The sequence below is a fragment of the Oratosquilla oratoria genome, chromosome 25, assembly GCF_046742065.1.
Source record: "Oratosquilla oratoria isolate Oo_2021 chromosome 25, ASM4674206v1, whole genome shotgun sequence".
NCBI lineage: Eukaryota > Metazoa > Arthropoda > Malacostraca > Stomatopoda > Squillidae > Oratosquilla > Oratosquilla oratoria.
In genome coordinates this window covers 22,018,343-22,040,842 of record NC_134801.1, presented here as the reverse complement: position 1 = coordinate 22,040,842, position 22,500 = coordinate 22,018,343, and the positions used below count along the sequence as shown (strand labels likewise).

Sequence of the window (22,500 nt, the reverse complement as noted above, 5' to 3'; positions counted from 1 at the left end):
CGAATCTCATTAAAGACATTGACAGACTGGAAAAAGTACAACGGCGAGCCACAAAACTGATTCCAAATATCAAAAATAAATCATACAAAAATCGACTAAAGCACATGAATCTGTTTTCCCTAAAAAAGCGTAGACTCAAGAGGTGACTTGATACAGGTCTTTAAGATTTTAAAGGGAATTGACAACATCAAAAGTGACAAAATTTTCACATTGAATGAGAATCAGACAAGAAACAATGGTCTCAAACTGTCCGGAAATAGATTCAATTTGGAAGTGGGTAGAAACAACTTTGCCAACCGTGTAGTTAATGAATGGAATAAACTTTCTGCACAGGTAGTGCAATGTAGTTCAGTTCGAAGCTTTAAGAATCATTTAGATAAATACCTAAGTAAGATGCTGTAATGATTATAATTTATCTTATATTATTTGTTTTTGTTTTGTTAACATTTGTCTGTCTGAATTTTCATTTATTATTAGTTATATGTCAATTTATCATCATTTACTATTTACCTGTTTGTTTGTTATTCAACTATACCTATGCATTTATTTATGTATTTTATTTGTTATTTACATTATTATAGTTTTTATTTATTATTAATTTGTTTTTTTTTTTTTTTTTTTTTTTGCATCCGACCTAGATATGGATCAAAAGGTCTCCTGTCGGCATGCTCCGCCTTTGTAATCCTTTGTAATCCTTTGTCTTGGATCACGTGTTGGACTCGTGATCGACAGTTATTAACCTCTCGGATGAGAGCTCAAAGCTCGTATGACCGATCTATGGTAATACTGTGACCTTACACGCACACACACACCCAACTCCCCGCCCACGAGAGTTGGAGTAACACCCCGCAGCGTAGCGATACTGAAATTATTTCAGCCCTGGGCGGGAGTCGAACCCGGACCGCCGTAGTGGCAGGCGAGAACTCTCACCACAGCTCCACGAGGTGTGTGTATGTGTGTGAGTGAGTGTGTGTTTGTTTTATGATAGTAGTGATAATATCGATGGCAATGAATTAGATAATTGAAAGAAAAAAAAAAGATAAATAATGTTTTTTTAATACTTATTGTTCAATCGCATACATACGGACATTCTCTTCTATTCCTATTGGCCTCGCTCTCCGCCCTCACCTCTCTCCCACTGAAGGTAATTAATCACGCCCTCCAGAGGGATGTCGACATCTCCCCCTCCCCCTCCCCTTTCCCCCCTCCCCCTCCCCCTCCAGGTCAGGAACCCCTGGTTTGGGTTACATATACCTAGTGTAGGTTGGCCGACCTTGCAGAACGACGAAATGGATGGATATATGCAGTTTAGTGAAGCTATTTTGATGGTTATTGGCTTAATCGGGCTTAGGCAAGGTTAGTTTTGATTAGGTTAGGTTAACTCAGGTCAGCTCAGGTCAAAGTAGAGTTCAGTAGGATACTATAGGGTAGGTTGGATTAGGGTAAACCAGGGTGGCGTTACTTAACAATGTATTCAAAAAAAGAAATGCCATGAATATTTTTATGTCCTCGTTTTTCTTTTAATACCATTCGTATGACTGTGATGAAAGGTCCATAAAACGACGGTTTGTTAGGTCATCTGTGATTGGTCGCAGTTATTCCAGGTCGTTTGCCTTCCTCCGTGTTCTCCGGCTTGTGTCCACACAATGATGCCTTGTTTCCTCTAGTTCGTCGCATGTGAGCGAGTAGTGTGTTTACTATAATGTACAGGACAAAGGCCACGATCACAGGTCCCTGTCTATGTGGACGCATCTTCTTGGACGAGTGACTTTTCTATAACAGACCACATGTTTCACTTCCATGGAGTGGGAAGTGAGAAACCCCTGGTAGGGCAAGCCCTGTCTGTAGCGGGAAGCCCCCCCCCCCCTTTTTTTTTTTTCTTTTTTTTTTTTAAAGCCCGTCGTCTCTTAAGCGGCCCATACACGATCAATTATATTGCGCAATTTCATTGTCAATACTCTGAATTGACAATTAAATTGACCGTGTATGGGCGATATATCGCCCATACACGGTCAATTTAATTGTCAATTCAGAGTATTGACAATGAAATTGCGCAATATAATTGATCGTGTATGGGCCGCTTTAGAGTTGAATGTAGTCGTTTAGCGTCGACCGGTCGCGGTTGTCTCATGGCGATCTACATCTTCTCTATGCATTCTGGCAATACGCTTCCTGGAGGGCGAAGGAAAGGGAGGTCATTCCCCTCTGGCTGCCCTCCACTCCCGGGGACTCCTCCTCCATAGCCGATCTGGGCAACGTTCCAAGCCCGGCGCGCTAGCACGCGAGGTCGATAGTGCCAAGGGTCCACCAGATCTTCCATTTGCAGTTTCCCTTCGAAAACAGATAGGAAGGAAATTATTTTCTCCGTCATTCTCGACCAGATGGATCGTCTTCTTTCACTCCGTTTTCTTTATCTGTTTCTTTTTCACACGCGCACACACACACACACACACACACACACACACACACACACACACACACACACACACTTGCAATTTCACACAGTTATTCATTCACTCTTTCATACTCTTCCTCTCTCTCTCGCTCTTCCTCTCCCTCTCCTTTTCCTTCCTCTCTCTCTCGCCCCTCCTCTCCCTCTCCATTTTCTTCCCGCTCTTCCTCTCCTTTTCCTCTCCCCCCTCCCTCTCCTCTCCCCTCTCTCCCTCCCCTCTCCCCTCTCTCCCTCCCTCCACGTCTTTCTGTCCATGCGAATAACTCTGATCTTCCAGGCATTCCTCCCTCCTCCCTCCGCCCTCCCTCCTTCCTTGTCAGGATACTCTCCTCCACTTCCACTGAGCATTTTCCCCTCTCTTCCCCTCATCTCTCCCACTATTATCCTATTATCCTTTGCAATAAAAGATATGAAAACCCGGCATTTAATTGCAATTGGACAGGATAGTGGTAGCAGTAGTGTTAGTTCATCGTCTGTCGCCTAGTTGCCCTGCTTTCTTAACTGTAGCTTAGTATAGTAAACACAAACAGCCTCGTTAGGGCCAGTAGGCCTACTGTTGTTTGTTCTTCCTTTGTGTTCCTTTGTGTTCCTTAGGCACCTTAACTTACACTCTCTGGAAAGACGCAGAGTGCGGGGTGATCTAATAGAGGTGTTCAAGTGGATCAAAGGCTTTAATTAACAAGGGTGATGCAAACAATGTCATCATATTAAAACAACAGGGCAGGACTCGCAGTAATGCTTATAAACTGGACAAATTTAGATTTAAAAAGGAAATAGGCAAGAATTGGTTTACTAATAGGGTGGTCGACGAATGGAATAAACTTAGTAACCATGTAGTAAGCGCTGAAACTATCAGTTGTTTTAAGAAACGATTAGACAACTTTATGGATGGGGATGACAGGTGGTGATGGATACGGAGCTGCCTAGTGTAGGTCTTATGGTCTCTTGCAGTCTCCTTCATACTTATGCTATGTTCTTATGGTCAGAATCCCCCACAATCTTTTCTCGCTGATGCTCATCGGCTCTGCGTCATATGCAAACAGCAAATGGTTAAGGGGAGCGGGAACCTCCCCCAGTCTCTACACGCCTCCACCCAAACCCTTGTCGCTTCCCCCAGCACACTTCCATCCTTGGGACCCCGATCTATGTAAAAGATAGTAGAGACTATGTGACCGATCCTTCGTGGATCTAGCTCCTTTCCTCTTTCCCAGGGAAATGAATATAATAAATCTATCAACCGCTACTTACCGTTCCACTCCCACGAGGTGGTAAGTGAGAAACCCGTGGTAGGGCTAAGCCCTGTCGGTTGCGGCGAGCCGCTGGGGTTTTTAGACCGATGTTTGGGTCGCCTCCCCGCCTGGCCAGGGCTGTCGGTAACCAAAGCGATATACCCCGCAGCGGGTTCCGGGAATCGAACTCACGACCATCTGCTCATGAGTTGGAGACTGCCGTTTCGTGCGACCCCCCCACCTGCTGATGGGGTTAATGTCGAGGTTAAGGCACAGCAGCTTCGATGTCGGAAGAACCCCGTCGATTATGAGGTCCTGTTTACACTCGCGGTTTGAACTGCGTGGAAACCGCGACTTTACCGCATAGTCAAGGGAAAAATTTGCGCGGGTATGTGTGAACGCCTCCATTGACTTGCATTGTAATTGATCAAGGCCTAAAGTGTGTCATGCTATACGCCAGGGCATCTTATATGCCTTTTTTTTTTTTTTTTTTTTTTTTTTTTTTTTACAAAGTGATATGAATTCAATACAATAACCATGCAATGATGTTAACTTTGTCTTTTATAACCTTACAGTACCTTTCTTACACATACATTTAATATACTCATCCCTTACTTTTTACAGTCAACAACGAGTAATATATACGTCCTTAATCCGTCTGCATATTTAATGCGTGGTCTTCTTCTTGCCCTCTTTCCTTCTATTTTTCTTGTTAGGCACGTATCTTCTAATTGTTGTTTTCTCATGACGTGTCCTACAAAGTATAACTGTCTTTTCCTGATAGGTGTTATTATTTCCCTCTGTGTACCTATTTGCTGCAGTATTTCTTCGTTTGTTTTAAATTCTGTCCATGAAATTTTCAGCATCCTTCTCCAAATCCACGTTTCTATTGCTTTTATCATGTCCTGCATTTGTTTACTAATTGTCCAAGTTTCACATCCATATAATAATACTGACCAAGTGTAACATTTTACAATTTTTTTTTCTCATATTACGTGAAGATTGAACCTTTGTCTTGAAAAGTTTCAACAAACGAAACGATGTGTCTTACCCTGACCATCATAATACATGTTTCTCAGGGCTACTATTGCGCGGGTAGGCTACTTAAAGTATTGGGTTAAAAGTCCTTAGTCTTAGTTTACAGTTACACAATTATCTGCAGCATTGGGGAACAATTTTACAGAAAAGAAAAGTCAAGAGAATATTGAGTTTGCAAGAACGCTTTCGCGAAAGATGTGAAAATAAAACTCGAGTAACTGTGTCCAGTAACAGTCGTATGCTCTAAACATAGAAATGGTTTCCATCTTGCAATACTAGATAGGAAGACCATTTGATTCCTAAAAAAGGACGGATGCTCATGGTAAACAGACAAACAAACACTCATATTAGTTGATGGACGTGATAGTATATAACTGAGGTGTTTCTTCAGCTGAATCACAAAACTTCGAACGGGAAGTTTATTCTACTCAAGAAGTGATGCCAACTGGTACATTACAAAGTTTGAAGATTCATTTAGATAAACGCTTAAAGAACACTCATTTTATCCACTTAGTTTGTGTGTTTACGTAACACTAATGCCAATTAGAAATATAACTTTTTTCCAGTTTTATGGGAAATCTCCCGCGTTTTCGATGAGTCTAGGCCTCTAGGGTGTCTGCCGGAAAGGGTAGATATGGGGGGAGGGGCATACCGTTGGTACCGTGTCGTGTAATAAGGGTTCTTGGGTGTTCGGGAAGAGATTTTCGAGTGATAAGAAAGATGACGAGGATACTGACGGCGATGATATCGAAGTCAGCACTAAGAGGACAATGACGACGATGATATCGAAGTCAGCACTATGAGGACAATGACGACGATGATATCGAAGTCAGCACTAAGAGGACGATGATATCGAAGTCAGCACTAAGAGGACACTGACGACGATGATATCGAAGTCAGCACTAAGAGGACAATAACGACGATGATATCGAAGTCAGCACTAAGAGGACACTGACGACGATGACATCGAAGTCAGCACTATGAGGACGATGATATCGAAGTCAGTACTAAGAGGACACTGACGACGATGATATCGAAGTCAGCCTTAAGAGGACACTGACGACGATGATATCGAAGTCAGCACTAAGAATTTCAAACTATTATGTTAGGCCTTTCCTATTCACTCAAAGGCGTGTTTTTGTCATTCTCTTTAATTTCCACCTAAATCTATTCATTGCAAAGGCCGTAGGCCTGGGCAACGCCGGAGCGCAGGCATCCCCGGCGTAGCCGTTGCGGCGGAGCCAATGTTTGTTCGTGAAAAAAGAAAATAATAATTCTCTTCAATTTTGAATCATTATCTCGCCGGAGACCAGATCCCAGTTGAATAAAATTGTACGGTGACACCATGTTGAAAATAGAGGTGAGGGGGGCGTAGGAAGGAGAGTTGGAAGGTTGGAGCAAATATGCGCAAACACAGCCCACTTACGGCCTCTCTCTCTCTCTCTGTCTGTCTCTCTCTCTCTCTCTCTCTCTCTCTCTCTCTCTCTCTCTCTCTCGGTACTTAGTCCACCGCACTTGGTCCCACGCACGGAACCGGCCGTCCCTCCTATTCACTTGAAAGGCTCCAGGTGCAACGGTGCGTGAGCGCTAGTGGGATTCATCCTTCCTTCAGCGCAAGACGCCTTTAGTCACCTTTCCATGGTATGAAATGTTATAGTAAGAACCAGAAGCAGTTAAAATTTTCACCCGTTACCTGCTCTTGGACGTGGTGATGCGTGATGGCGCGTCCACACGTGGCGCCAACATGAGACGACCCCGGCGGAATGAGCCGGCGCGGTGGGAATGTCAGTAGACGGGTAGCGGGGGATGCATTCTGTGTTCATTACAAGGGTTCCACCCCACGAAAGTCTCCAATATGTGATCACTTGGACGAAAGGCCGGGGCTTTGATGGAGCAATGCCGTCTCCACTCCTTATATAGCCGGGACTCGTGACTCGGTAGTCCCTCTCATTCTATTTGACGCGCTATATTTTTATTTGAACACGCTAGCTCAAAGTTGGAATGAATCCTCATCGTATTTAGTATTGTTCAAAGTTGGAATGAATCCTCATAGTATTTAGTATTGTTGAAGTTCCTTTATGCTTTGAGGGCGAAAGGCTCCCAGAAACACCAGACCACGCACAGACACACACGCACACACACACACACACACACACACACACACACACACACACACACACACACACACACACACACACACACACACACACACACACACACTAAAAAAATCGAACAACCCATTAAAAAGAAAGAAATTTAACCCTTAAATTGGTGAAGAGGCATCTGCTTCCTGAAACAGAATGAAGCCGCCTTTGAAGTCGGAGATGAATAGAAACTCTGATTGCTCGTTGATTGGTGAATAGGAAAGACTCGAGGGCAGCACCGGTGGCCGTTGCCAGTGCTCTGGGGGCCGCGGACCTTGGGCAAGAGGGATTCAGGATATTTAATATGTTGATTGCCAGAAGAAGAGAAATGAAGAAAATACCTGGTAGTCGTGTTGGGATAGTACGAATTAGAGGAAAGAGTTAAGGATAGTAGGTCATGGTAGTTAGAGGGGGGGAGAAGAGGGAACGGAAGATCCGGAATTAGGTGGATTTTGTCATTTTGGAAAGAGACAAATCAGGAAGATGCCATGGAAACGAAACAAATAATCTAACAGCATCCCAAATAAAAACAGAAGCGGCACCCACCCGGTACAGAAGAGGCCAGTCGGGACGGGTTGGGTGCCTTTGCCCCCACCCCCCACCCAAAAGAAGTGCCACGGAGACGAACGTAACCCCTTGGCGACAGCCAGAACGAAAGGAAACCTAAGGCCCATTTCACACGTATCGACTTTTCGCCGTGCGCCGTCCACGACACGACGCCGTGCTCTCAAGTAATTATTGGTGTCTATGGACGCTTTCACTCGCGGTCGTGACGTGTGAAAGCCTCCATAGCCAACCATGGTTATTTGAAAGTACGACGTCGTGTAGTGGACGGCGCACGGCGAAAAGTCGATACGTGTGAAACGAGCCTTAAAGTCCGTTTCTTCATATGTGACGAATTACGACAATATTCCCGTTTCAACTTGCATAATTCGTTCCTAGTTATACCAAGAGTCGACGAACACTCGAGAAACTTGATTCCCCGAATGCCTAGTGTAGGCCTTATGGTCTCTTGCAGTCTCCTTCGTTCTTATGTTCTTATGAATGTGCGTTCTGATAGGGTTCCCTCCCTCCTGCTTGAGAAGACATTACTGGAACTTCTTTCTCTCTCTCTCTCTCTCTCTCTCTCTCTCTCTCTCTCTCTCTCTCTCTCTCTCTCTCTCTCTCTCTCTCTCTCTCTCTCACACACTCTCACACACACACACACACACACACACACACACACACACACACACACACACACACACACACACACACACACACACACACACACACACACACACACACACACACACACACACACACACACACACACACACACACACACACACTGGTGGAAGTGGGCACCGCGCAGTCATAAAAGGGATCTTCACCACTTCGGGCTTGTTTGAACCAACGCGGCACACTAAGACTAGCATTTTGCACAGGAAAGCGGTTACGTGCTAGTGTGCTTGGAACCCCGAAGTCAGCCTTGCTCGCGAAGAAGGGCGTCCAGGACGGGGGAGGCAATAACCAGACGGCTGTTGGAACATGAAGAAAGAGTGACACCAGATAAAGAAGGGTGGAGGGAGGCTCTTTTTTTTTGGGGGGGGTGAAGTATCACTCCCACGGGCTTTGTTTGAGCCCGTGCGGTGGTGTTTATGTAAGACACACCTTGTGGAGAGGAGGTGGAATAGTGTAGCTATTCAGAGGGGGACAGGGGCAGTAGAAAAGAGAGGCTGCAGCTGTTAGAGCGGCGGCGGACGCTATATGGTCCATTTCCTTCCCGAGGAAGTTGTCTCAGATCGTGTAGTTGGGCTGATGGTAGACAGAAGTGGAAGTCTACCCGGTGCGGAAGGGAAAAGAAGAAGAAGAAGAAGGAGGAGGAGGAGAGGAGGAAGAAGAATAAGAATAAGAAGAATAAGGAGGAGAGGAAGAAGAAGAAGAAGCTTCAAAGGAAGAAATCTGACATCTCCCTCGTCCTTGGCCGGTCGATTCATTGAGTGACGACACGAGTCTTCCAAGAACAACAGCCAACCTTGGGACAGTGCAAGAAAGACGAATGACCATGGAACAGTGCCATAATGACGGATGATCACGGAACAGTGCCATAATGATGAATGACCACGGAACAATGCCATAATGACGTATGTCCACGGAACAGTGCCATAATGACGATGCTCATGGAACAGTGCCATAATGACATATGTCCACGGAACAGTGCCATAATGACGATGCGCATGGAACAGTGCCATAATGACGATGCCCACGGAACAATGCCATAATGACGATGCCCACGGAACAGTGCCATAATGACGATGCCCACGGAACAGTGCCATAATGACGATGCCCACGGAACAGTGCCATAATGAAGTATGTCCACGGAACAGTGCCATAATGACGATGCCCACGGAACAGTGCCATAATGACGATGCCCCAGAACATAAGTTATCTCCATCCTCAGAGTAAAAAGGACATGTCGTATATCATCAGTATAATGCAAGAAGAGCGTATATCAGAGGAACGGGGCAGGAACGATATTTGTCCTTGGAACCATGGAGCGATTAATTATGGGCCATTGGAATGAAAGGGACAGTACTGACAACTTCGCCAATCATTAAAAAAATAAATAATAATAATAATAATGATAATAATAATGATAGTAGTAATAATATTAACAATAATGAAATCGCATACCGGGAACTGCACCATCCTACACGGAAAGAACACATAAAAACGTAAGAATGAAGGAGGCTGCAAGAGACCATAAGGCCTACACTAGGGAGTTCCATGTCCATTACTACCAGTCATCCCATCCATTAAGTTATCTTCTCTTAAAACAAACAACCAATTGTCTCAGCGCTCAATGCATAGTTACTAAGTCAGTTCGATTCGTTAACCATGTTATTAGTAAACCAATTCTTGACTTTTTCCTTCTTAAACATAATTTTGTCCAATTGAGATCCATTACTACGAGTTGTCTTAATGTGATGACCTTTTCTGTACCACTTTTTGACGGGAGGAAGGACATTCTTTTACGGCCGAACAGTCTTATAGGGGAAAAAAAAAAAAATGCAAGTTTATAATTGTCCGTCAGAGGATTGCACTAAGATACGCTTTAACCCTGTTAAGTTAGGTGGTTAGATACGCTTTAACCCTGTTAAGTGGCTAGATACGCTTTAACCCTGTTAAGTTGAGTGGTTAGATACGCTTTAACCCTGTTAAGTTAGGTGGTTAGATACGCTTTAACCCTGTTAAGTGGTTAGATACGCTTTAACCCTATTAAGTGGTTAGATACGCTTTAACCCTGTTGAGTGGTTAGATACGCTTTAACCCTGTTAAGTGGTTAGATATGCTTTAAACCTGTTAAGTGGTTAGATACGCTTTAACCCTGTTAAGTTAAGTGGTTAGATACTCTTTAACCCTGTTAAGTGGTTAGATATGCTTTAACCCTGTTAAGTGGTTAGATACGCTTTAACCCTGTTAAGTTAAGTGGTTAGATACTCTTTAACCCTGTTAAGTGGTTAGATATGCTTTAACCCTGTTAAGTGGTTAGATACGCTTTAACCCTGTTAAGTTAAGTGGTTAGATACTCTTTAACCCTGTTGAGTTAAGTGGTTGTTGTTGTTTTTTTGACGCAAGACGAAATTTTATAACTTGCTCAGTAAACAGTTCCGCCATGAAAGAGTTAAAGCGTAGTCAGCTTAGTTATCTTGTTCTGGCTGGCGCCAAAGAATTTGTCAACAATGAGGCCCTCTTTGGCGTTTGGCTGACACCGAGAGTCATAAGAATGGAGGAGATTGCAAGAGACCTTAATTAGGCCTACACTAGTCAGTTCCATGCCCCTTACCATCTATCATCCCTATGCGTAGTTATCTAATCTAATCCAGTTGTTTCAGCGTTCACTAACTAGATGGTTACTAAGTCTATTTCATTCTTTAATCACTCTGTTGATAAACCAAATCTTGCCTATTTCCTTATTAAATCTAAATTTGCCCAATTTAAATCCATTACTACGAGACCTGCCCTGCTGTCTTAATATGATGACCTTGCCTGGTTTACCCTTGTTGAAACCCTTGACGGAGAATAGAATGCGCTGCATGATTACTAAATCTATGTCCATGTCGTGGACATTTTTCTCCCTTTGATTTAAATCCATTACTACGAGACCTGCCAAGCTGTCTTAATATGATGACCTTGCCTGCTTGACCCTGGTTGAAACCCTTGACGGAGAATAGAATGCGCTGCATGATTACTAAATCTATGTCCATGTCGTGGACATTTTTCTCCCTTTGATTTAAATCCATTACTACGAGACCTGCCCTGCTGTCTTAATATGATGACCTTGCCTGCTTTACCCTTGTTGAAACCCTTGACGGAGAATAGAATGCACCGCATGATTATTAAATGTATGTCCATGTCGTGGACATTTTTTCTCCCTTTGATCGTCTGGCGATTTTATTCAGACGGGGGGGAGGGGGGCAGGAATCGGGAGAATGGAAGGCTCAGAGGAGAGGGACACAAACGGACCATCCGGGTTTCCAATTTCACGCGTCACTTAAGGTTTTTACTTTGCGCCGTTTTGGCGGTTTTGAGAGCAATATCCGATAGGGAGGCCAGAAACTGCCCGATCAAGGAATCTCTCTCTTTTTCGTTCTCTCTTTCTCTCCTTTTGTTCGTCTTTATCGGATTTTTTCGTCTCTCCTTTTCTTCGTCTTTGTCGTTTTTTTTTTTTTCTTTTCTTTTTTCTTCATTTCTTCTTCCTCTTTCTCTTCCTCGCTCTTTTTCCCTTTCTCGTTGTCTCTTCTTCTCTTTTCTATTTTCTTTTTTTCTTATTCTTTCTTCTTTTGTCTCCTTTTCTCTTTCGCTTTCCCTACTCCGCTTCGGTAATTTGTTCACTCCCTTTCTCTCTCTTCCCTCCCTTCACTCTCTCATTCCTCCATTTTTTCACTCCCTCTTCCCTTCACTCTCACACTCCTCCATTTTTTCACTCCCTCCTCCTTTCACGCCCTCACCCACTCCTCCATTTTTTCACTCCCTCTTCCCTTCACTCCCTCACTCCTCCATTTTTTCACTCCTTCCTCCTTTCACTCCCTCTCCCACTCCTCCATTTTTTCACTCCCTCTTCCCTTCACTCCCTCTTCCCTTCACTCTCTCACTCCTCCATTTTTTCACTCCCTCCTTCCTTCACTCCCTCGCCCACTCCTCCATTTTTTCACTCCCTCCTCCTTTCACACCCTCACTCACTCCTCCATTTTTCACTCCCTCCTTCCTTCACTCCCTCACCTCACTCCTCCATTTTTTCACTCCCTGCTCCCTTCACTCCCTCACCCACTCCTCCATTTTTTCACTCCCTCCTCCTTTCACTCCCTCACCTCACTCCTACATTTTTCACTCCCTCCTCCTTTCACTCCCTCATCCACTCCTCCATTGTTTCACTCCCTCTTCCCTTCACTCTCTCACTCCTCCATTTTTTCACTCCCTCTTCCCTTCACTCCCTCATCCACTCCTCCATTTTTTCACTCCCTCTTCCCTTCACTCCCTCACCCACTCCTCCATTTTTCACTCCTTCCTCCTTTCACTCCCTCACTCACTCCTCCATTTTTTCACTCCCTCCTCCTTTCACTCCCTCATACACTCCTCCATTCTTTCACTCCCTCACCCACTCCTCCATTTTTTCACTCCTTCCTCCCTTCACTCCTTCATCCACTCCTCCATTTTTCACTCCCTCCTCCACTCCATAATTTTTTCACTCCCTCCGCCTTTCACTCCCTCATCCACTCCTCCATTTTTTCATTCCCTCCTCCTTTCACTTCCTCACCTCACTCCTCCATTTTTTCAATCACTCCTCCTTTCACTCTCACTCCTCCATTCTTTCACTCCCTCACCCACTCCTCCATTTTTTCTCTCCTTCCTCCGTTCACTCCCTCATCCACTCCTCCATTTTTTCACTCCCTCTTCCCTTCACTCCCTCACCCACTCCCTTCATTCCCTCTTACTTTCACTCACCCATTCCTCCATTTTTTCACTCTCTCCTCCTTTCACTCCTTCACCCACTCCTCCATTTTTTCACTCCCTCCTTCCTTCACTCCCTCACCTCACTCCTCCATTTTTTCACTCCCTCATCCTTTCACTCCCTCACCCACTCCTCCATTTTTTCACTCCCTCCTCCTTTCACTTCCTCACCTCACTCCTCCATTTTTTCACTCCCTCTTCCCTTCAGTCCCTCATCCACTCCTCCATTTTTTCACTCCCCCTTCCCTTCACTCCCTCACCCACTCCTCCATTTTTCACTCCTTCCTCCTTTCACTCCCTCACTCACTTCTCCATTTTTTCACTCTCTCTTCCTTTCACTCCCTCATCCACTCCTCCATTTTTTCACTCCCTCCTCCTTTCACTCCCTCACCCACTCCTCCATTTTTTCACTCCCTCACCCACTCCTCCATTTTCCACTCTTTCCTCCTTTCACTCCCTCACCCACTCCTCCATTTTTTTCACTCCCTCCTTCCTTCACTCCCTCACCTCACTCCTCCATTTTTTCACTCCCTCCTTCTTTCACTTCCTCACCCCACTCCTCCATTTTTTCACTCCCTCCTTCCTTCACTCCCTCACCCACTCCTCCATTTTTTCCCTCCCTCCTCCTTTCACTCCCTCACCCACTCCCCCATTTTTTCACTCCCTCCTCCTTTGCCTCCCTCACTCCTCCATTTTTTCACTCCCTCTTCCCTTCATTCTCTCATTCTCCTCTTCCCCCTCTCCATTTATCTCTCCCTCCTTCTCCCTCTCCCTCCCTTCCTACTATCCTTTTGCCTCTCCTTCCTCAGTTTCCGCTCCCTTTCTCTCTTCTCTCACTCTCTCTTTCTCTTCCTCCCTCTTTCCCAGTGCCTGGCGTTAGCTGTAGAGTTACAAATCGTCATGAACGGCAATAGCTTCTGTTAAACGCAGAATCATGTCTTTCGCATAAAAATATGGTCAGAATGTAAATAAGAGGTCCTCCAAATATGGTCAAAATGTAAACAAGAGGTCTTCCAAAAATGGTCAAAATGTAAACGAGGTCTTCCAAATATGGTCAAAATATAAACGAGGTCTTCCAAATATGGTCAAAATGTAAACGAGGTCTTCCAAATATGGTCAAAATGTAAACAAGAGGTCTTCCAAATATGGTCAAAATGTAAACAAGAGGTCTTCCAAATATGGTCAAAATGTAAACAAAATGTAAAGGTGGGATCAAGCAGCGCGGGTCAGATTCTAGGCTCGGGTTTGGTTAAATACTTTGTAGAATCAATTAAAGTTAACGGGCACAGTGACGTCACTGGTTTAAATTGTTGAGCTCGTTTTGATAACGGGAATGTAGAGCCTATTCTACCTCTTGCATCAGAGTACATATATACAATTGGGCCCATGAATGCAGTTGAATTCTGTCTCTATCATCTACAATATGTGCCTACGAGTATATGCATGTGTGTGTATTTATATATATATATATATATATATATATATATATATATATGTGTGTGTGTGTGTGTGTGTGTGTGTGTATTTCTTATAGTACCAAAAGGAAGGGAAATCTTGCTGAATTGCTTCTGACTCAGGGCAGTAGGCGAGATGCAGGGATGACCCATCATCCAGGAGGAGCCAAGATAAGAGGGAGGGAGGGAGGTGAATGGGAATGGAGTATGTGGGGGATGGAATGGGTGGGAGTGGATTTTATGTCCTCTCTCTCTCTCTCTCTCTCTCTCTCTCTCTCTCTCTCTCTCTCTCTCTCTCTCTCTCTCTCTCTCTCTCTTTCTTTTGTAAGGGGGAAAAGCCGTTGGTATGTATGTACCAAAAGGAAGGATTGAACGAGTTCTGTACGTGAATATTTTCAGGGGAGAGGGGGGTAGGGGATTGTGGTATCATTATGTGGTAGAAGTTAAAAGTGGAGAGAGAAGAAAGGGAAGTCAGAGAAGTGCTCGGGATGAACAAATGGAATGTGAGGGAGAGGAAGAAGAGAGATGGAGAAATTTGAAAAGAATAAAAAGATGTTTAGAAATAAAATGTAGAGTAAGGGAATGAGTCGTTTAGAGAAGAAAAGTTAAAGGGACTGTGAGGATATATTTTAATGGAAGTGAAGGCTTTAAAGGGGAGATGGGTAGAGTATTTCAGGTCCTGAATGTGAAAGAGGCTGGAGAGGGATTGATTGTAGTACTGTAGGAGAGAGGCCAAACGCAGAGTATGGGATCCAATGTATTTAACGTTTCGCCCAGCAGGGCTTCTTCTGAAGAAGCCCTGCTGGGCAAAACGTTAGATACATCGGATCCCATATTCTGCGTTTGGCCTCTCTACTACAGTACTGTTGCAGTCGTTGCTGCTTTTACTCGATTGTAGCAGTTGGAGATGCCAGAAGAATGTGATAGGACGAGACTGTTATGGAAGTCGGAAAAGACGAGATGCAAAGAGCAATTAAAAGTGATGAAATATCCCAGTGCACCGGGGTTGGATGGGTATCACGTACTGTCTGACAAAGGGAGGAGCAGTTACAGTGGATTGCCTAGTGAAGTTGTTTAATGTGTACCTGAGGGAGAGGAATGCGCCAGAGGACTGGAGGAATGCATGTATAGTTCCATTATACAAGGGAAAAGGGAACATAGAATGAAGGAGACTCCAAGAGACCATAAGGCCTACACTAGGCACCTCCGTATCCATCACCACCTGTCATCCCCATCCATAAAGCTGTCTAATCGTTTCTTAAAACAACTGATAGTTTCAGCGCTTACTACATGGTTACTAAGTTTATTTCATTCGTCGACCATCCTATTAGTAAACCAATTCTTGTCTATTTCCTTTTTAGATCTAAATTTGTCCAATTTATAACCATTACTGCGAGTCCTGCCCTGTTGCGTGAATGTAATGGGTTTAGAGGGCTCAGTCTGTTAAATGTAGTTGTGAAGGCATATGGAACGATGTTGAGAGTAAAACGAGGAAAACGGATTAATTGATGAAGAATTATGTGGGTTAAAAGAGAATAAAGGGGCGTAGATAGAATTTTTGTCTTAAAGTAAACATGCGAGAGGTTTTTGGCCAAAGGTGAGGATGTCTTTTTGTCTCCCATGGATTTGGTGAAGGCATAGACAAGGTTGACGGAAAGACATTGTAAAATGTGTTTCAAATGTATGGGATAGGGGAAGTGCAATGTAGTTCAATTTGAAGCTTTAAGAATCATTTAGATAAACACCTAAGCAAGATGCTGTAATGATTATCATTTATTTTATATTATTAGTTTTTGTTTTGTTATCATTTGTCTGTTTGATTCTCATTTATTATTAGTTATGTCAATTTATTATTTACTATTTACCTGTTTGTTTATTATTTAACTATACCTATACATTTATTTATGTATTTTATTTGTTATTTACATTATTATAGTTTTTATTTATTAATTTATTATTATGATTTTTTTCGCATCCGACCTAAATATGGACCAAAAGGTCTCCTATCTGCATGCTCCGCCTTTGTAATCCTTTGTCTGGTAAGGGTCGGCGATCATTTTATGTAAATAGTAAAGGTTGTGGTAGGATAGGAAATTGAAAGGGTGGTGAAGGTGGGCGTTGCGACAGGGTTATGTAATCTCACCATGGTTGTTCAACGTGAACAGGGATGGGGTGGTAAAGGAAATAGACGCAAGGGTTATGAACAGGGGTTTGGAGCTGGTGAGCGTGGAAGGAAGTAGATGAGCCATTTCATATCTGAATATGACATTGGATTCGTGGGTGGGTCAGAGAAGGGCCTAAGGGAGGTAGTGACGGAATTTGGAGAGGGGAAAGCTGAAAGTAAATATAGGCTAATCTCAGTGTTTCCCAACCCCGGGGTAAATTACCCCAGTGGGGTAATGGACCCATATTTTTGGGGTAATGGATGTTCTGTGTGAGAAGAGGTAGCCTGACCAAGTCAATCAGTTAAACTCTCTCCAATTACATATATATCACCATACTCATTTGTGTTGGATCCTTAAATATATACAGCCAGTAGCGGGCTATAGCCCAAGCAGTTCATCAGGTGACAGCCAAAAAAACATCCGGTATTACCGGGTATATGTTCAATGGGGTAATTGATAACTGCGAAATTGAATTTTGCGGTAATCATTTCGAAAAGGTTGGGAAACACTGGGCTAATTACAGAGATGTACAACGGGAGAGAATGGCAATGAGTCTAAAGTGAGCCGGAGAGAGGCCAGAGGAAGTGAAGAAATTTAAGCACGTATTGAGGGTCACATGTAGCAGGGAGTGGAGTAAGGGATGGGGATAAAGAGTGAGGGGAGCAAATAGATGTGTGGGGCAATGAAAATTGTCATGAGAAATATGCATCTTGGGATGAACGCAAAGACTTTATCGAAGGGGTGACTGTACCCATAACAATGTATGAGGCAAAGAGTTGTAACTTAGGGGAGGCAGAAAGGAATCAAAATGTCTCCGAAATGAAATATTTAAGAAGCACAGTGGGTGGGGATTACGAAGATAGTGAGAGAGGAGGAGGTGAGGGAGAGAGGGGGGATGAAATGAGAGCTACTTTAAAAGTTGGTCAAAAATACTGGGATGGTTTGGCACATGGAAAGAATTAATGAAGGAAGACAAACAAAAAGAGTATGGAAAACAGAGGTGGATGGAGTGACTTGAGGGTAAGACCGAGAATGGGATGGCTGGAGTGAAAGGGGCTTTGGGTACAAGGGGAATGCCTGTCGAACAGGGAAGGGAGTTGGCAAGAAATAGTGTGGATGTGAATGGATGGTAAATTGCTGCGGCACAAAGGGATTCCTTCCTGTTTGGTCTGTAATTACTTGAGTAATGATGGTAGAAGATCGCCATATAATAAAATGATGGGGCTTAACCAGCTTCATTTGCCGGGCCTTGCCGTGGAGGTGCTGTGTCTTGCAGCCTTGGTTCTGCATTGCAGCGAAGGGATGCACACACCCTTTACACATCTTACATCCCTGCAAGAACCACTTGTCTCCCATTTACCTCAGCTCCTTGTGCATGGTCACTGGCCACTGCAATGCCCGGTGTCCATAATTAGGGGCCAGTTCCACAGGAGTGAAAGTAAGAAATGTCATTGAGTACGAAAGCAAGTCAAGCTTGTGTTTTGTTAAATGGAATCGTGTTGTGTAATCTCTGTATTTATTTGTATTTTTGTATTTGTTCCAGACCTGCTCATAGAACTGCTTGGCGTGCTGGCCAGCTACTCGATCACCGTCAAAGAACTCAAAAGCCTCTTCGGTTCCATGAAGGCCGAGAAGGGTAGATGGGTAAGTATGTTTGATGTCTCTCTCTCTCTCTCTCTTTCTCTCTCTCTCTCTCTCTCTCTCTCTCTCTCTCTCTCTCTCTCTCTCTCTCTCTCTCTCTCTCTCTCTCTCTCTCTCTCTCTCTCTCTCTCTCTCTCTCTCTCTCTCTCTCTCTCTCTCTCTCTCTTTCTCTCTCTCTTTCTCTCTCTCTCTCCTCCCTCTCTCTCTATCTCTCTCCCTCTCTCTCTCTCTCTCTCTCTCTCTCTCTCTCTCTCTCTCTCTCTCTCTCTCTCTCTCTCTCTCTCTCTCTCTCTCTCTCTCTCTCTCTCTCTCTCTCTCTCTCTCTCTCTCTCTCTCTCTCTCTCTCTCTCTCTCTCTCTCTCTCTCTCTCTCTCTCTCTCTACTCTCTCTCTCTCTCTCTCTCTCTCTCTCTTCTTGTTTATTACCTGGTTTGCAGTTGGATCTGTTTCTGCTTGTGCCGCGAGTGATGAATGGTAATTTACAGAATATATTTGTTCATGTTGATGGTGGGTAGCCGGCAGTATCAATGGGTCATGACTCTTGATCCTCTCCTGATCCAGATAGAGGTCCTTCACTCCAGATACGTTGTGGTTTTGTCTTCAGCATGTCCGTCACAACGCCAAATACTACGTCGAACTACTTTGACGACCTGCGTGACTGACCGTGATGCCATATTATTAACAGACGCTCCTGTTCTTACAAACGAACAGGACCGCAAACAATCCATCACCTCAAGCCTAATTTACCTGTTTCAAAGAAAGGAGGAAAAAAAAAAAAATTGAATTATTATTACAATTTATATTCATTTTTTGTATCATTATCAATGCGTTTTAGGATAAACATGTACTGACTACGAGTATATTATACTTATGTATGTAGATTTGAGTACCTTTGAAATTATGATGAATAACGAACATTTCGATTTACGAACGGCCTTTCTGAACGTAACTTGTTCGTAAGTCTGTATTTCAGCAAAAGCTGCCAGGGGGGGGGAGCAGAGGGGAGGGGGGACTAAAGGGGTGAGGGCTTCTTCTGTGGGGGGGGAGGGTCCGCGCTCCATCAAACGAATGAAGATAGAACAGTCTAGTGTTGACCAGGAGAGAAATGACTTGGTAATTAAGATCCCTTTTTTTTTCTGTCTTCGGGAATCGTCAAAAGAGTTTTTAATCACAGAGGCACTTTACCTACTGAAGCAGTTCTGTTGTCTGCGGTTCCAAGAACTGAAGAAGACTCGCCGAGAATTCTCATATCATCCTCCTCCTTCTCCTTCTCTTCCTCCTCCTCCTCCACCACCACAACCAAATCTTCCACTTCTTCCTCTTCCTCTACCTCTGCTTATCATCATCCTTCACTCGCTCCTCACCCCATCTCCTACACCGTCTCCTCCACCCTCTCCTCCTCCTTCACCCTTTCTTCCTCCTCCTCCTCCTCCTCTTCAGCATTTCCCCTCTGTCCCATCGTCACCACCTCATCAAAAGACTTTGTGTTTTATGCGTAACAAAAATTCTTCCAATTTCTCGCTCTCTCTCTCTCTCTCTCTATCGATCTTTCTTTATCTCACACTCTCCCGATCTCCGTCTTTCTCTCTTTCTGTCTCTCACTCTTTCTCGTTCTCTCTCTGTGTGGTAGGTTGTCCTTACCCGCTATGAATCCCGTTTCAAGGTCTTGGAGCGGTCTCCATCTCGTCTCCTGCCTAAGGAGGAGGCAATTTCTAGAAGTGGGATTCGAAAGCGGGCTGAAGGGAATCCAGCTGATGCTGATGCCTCGCCATCACCGCCCTCAAGTGGTGACCCTGGGTTAGACCCCTTTCGGGAGATGATATCGAGAGTTAGTGAGAGACTGAGACTAACAATGTATTCAGTCACTCTCGGTCTTTACTCCCAATCATAAACAGTAACTTCATTCTTCCAACTAACAACCAAAAGTCCTCCAGCAATGGTGCGAGATGGTTGGGGTGGGGTGGGGGTGGGGGCAGATGGTGATGTTTGGAAGCCTTAAGTCACAACCCACATGGCAAGAGGTGAAGATCCAGTGCTCTAGATCAGTGGTGGGCAATCTATGGCACGCGTGCCAAACATTGCACGCGACAGGGTCGGCCCTGGCACGCCAACTGATTTTGAAATATTGTTATAGTATCGAATAAAGCATCACTACTTTAAAAAAAGTGAGGACAAGAGATCAAACTAGAACCAGATCGCCCAAGATCTAACATTTACCGACATTCCCACTGTTATTAAAACAGTGTATATGAATTGACATTAACTTGCGTACCAAAATGCGCTGTTGGCATACAGGGTTCTACAAATCAGAGAAGCTGTCACAGTCTCTTCCTAAGGTTGCCGACCCCTTGGCTAGAAGATGCTAAAGAAAGGTGCCCTAGATAAAGTTTCCTCCATACCTAACTTCGTTGTGAAGCCGCCCCTAGCAAGGTTATCCATATGTGACATTTATAGTGATAAACAAACAGCAATAAGGAGGGAGCAACAACCCTCTCCAAGCACACACACACACACACACACACACACACACACACACACACACACACACACACACTGGGTGGCGCGGTTGGTAGAGTACCAGACTGTTAGTATGGCGGTACCGGCAGTACCTGGTTCGAATCCTGCCCAAGGCTGAAATTATTTCAGTATCGCTGCGCTTCGAGTCGTTACTCCAACTCTCGTGGGTGGGGAGTTGGGTGTGTGTGTGCTTGTAAGGTCATAGCATTACCCATAGATCGGTCATACGAGCTCTGAGCTCTCCTCCGGGAGGGAAATGTCGATCATGAGTCCAATACGTGATCCAAAGACCAAGGTGAATCACACACACACACACACACACACACACACACACACACACACACGCACGCACATCAAACTCAAGAACAGTCTACAGTTGTTATAGCGGATCAAATGTCCAACGCAGATGATAATCGCCGCCGTCGGAGTTATCATCAGACCCAGACACCACAGTGACTGTAACCCCGATTTCAAGAAAAGACGTTGCTTTCTTAAGATACGTTTTGCTCAGAGCGATTATTGGCCCTATTACCGCAGCCAGTGGCGGGTGACGCGCATCCTACTACCTGGCATCATATTATGGTAAGCGCGTTGGTTGTAGGTTTGTTTAAAGTGATCATCCTCGTACTTTGCAGCTCGGGGAGCAAAACAACCCCATTCAAAAACAAAGAATTAATGTTCTAGACAATAGTTTGACGATCACCATTGAGCCATGAACGATCATCGTTGAGCGATAATCGCATCGAGAAAAATGTACCTTTACCCCCTGCCAGCTACCAATTTGACCCATACCGAAACTAAGCGGTCTCTGACCCGAAACTCCCAAAATTCTAGGTCCTAAAATCCACCAACAAGGAATTAATAACAGAGAAATTCCCCTCGGGAATATATAAGGAATATGAAGATAAATGCAGAAATCCCCGCTATATGTGACCTTGAGAAGAAACCCTAACATTAGAACCACAATCAGGTCAGTGTAACCAAGTCAAAGTCTTGATAACCCAGGCTGACACCCCAATCCAAACAACGCCACGTGAAATATTTAATACCAGTGTAGGAGTAGTCCACTGCAATACTACATAGAAGAACCATTGAGAATAATAGAAAACGATCAAAAGTAGTAAGATTATATCGGATTATGAAAACCATAAAATGTACCAAGATCAGCAGTCGTACATTAAAAAGGTTTTTCAGTCAACCACAATTTCCAACCTACGTGACTATAGGATACCTAAAGTACGAAGTAAAGAAATACTGTCCATACCCACGCTGATGCTTCAACTTCCGGCGCTTTGAACACACTAGACAGCGATGTCGTCGCCTCGAAGGCATATGTGCGCATTGCTCGGCCCTCGCTCATGGTGTCCCTTGCTCAGATCCAGCCAAATGTACTATCGCCTGAACTTATAACTGTTACAACTCTCTTTTTCCCCACCCCCTATCGTATCTATCTCTGTCCCACCCCTCGCCATATTTCTCTTTCTTTGCCCCTCCCCCTCTCTTCCCCCCCCCCCCGCCACATCTCACTCTCTCACTGACCCTCTCTCTCTCTTTGTCTCCCTACCACCCCCTCTCTCCTTCAACCCGGTATATGTCCCTTTATATCTTTCTCTTTGTCTTATTATTCCTCATCCCGCCATATTTCTCTCTTTCTCTTTTTCGCCCTCTCACTACCCCCATATCATATCTCTCTGGATCTCTATCCCCCCCCCGGCCATATTTCTCTCCCTCTCTCTCTATCCCTCCTCCTCTCTTTCCGCCCCGCCTTATCTCTCTAACTCTTTATCCCTCCTACCGTCATATTTCTGTCTCTTATCCCCTCACCCGCCATCTCTATCTGTCTCTGTCTCTCTCTCTTGTCCCAATC

At 44.4% G+C, this 22,500-nt stretch overlaps 1 protein-coding gene across 1 annotated transcript in view; it reads left to right on the top strand.

Moving 5' to 3' along the window:
* Positions 1 to 22,500, top strand: part of LOC143039041 (neurobeachin-like) — a 668,097-nt gene that overhangs the window by 157,384 nt on the left and 488,213 nt on the right. The window contains exon 5 of the mRNA XM_076208892.1: positions 18,020 to 18,120. Within this exon, the coding sequence (XP_076065007.1) occupies positions 18,020 to 18,120 (101 nt within the window). The remainder of the gene's footprint in view (positions 1 to 18,019; positions 18,121 to 22,500) is intronic.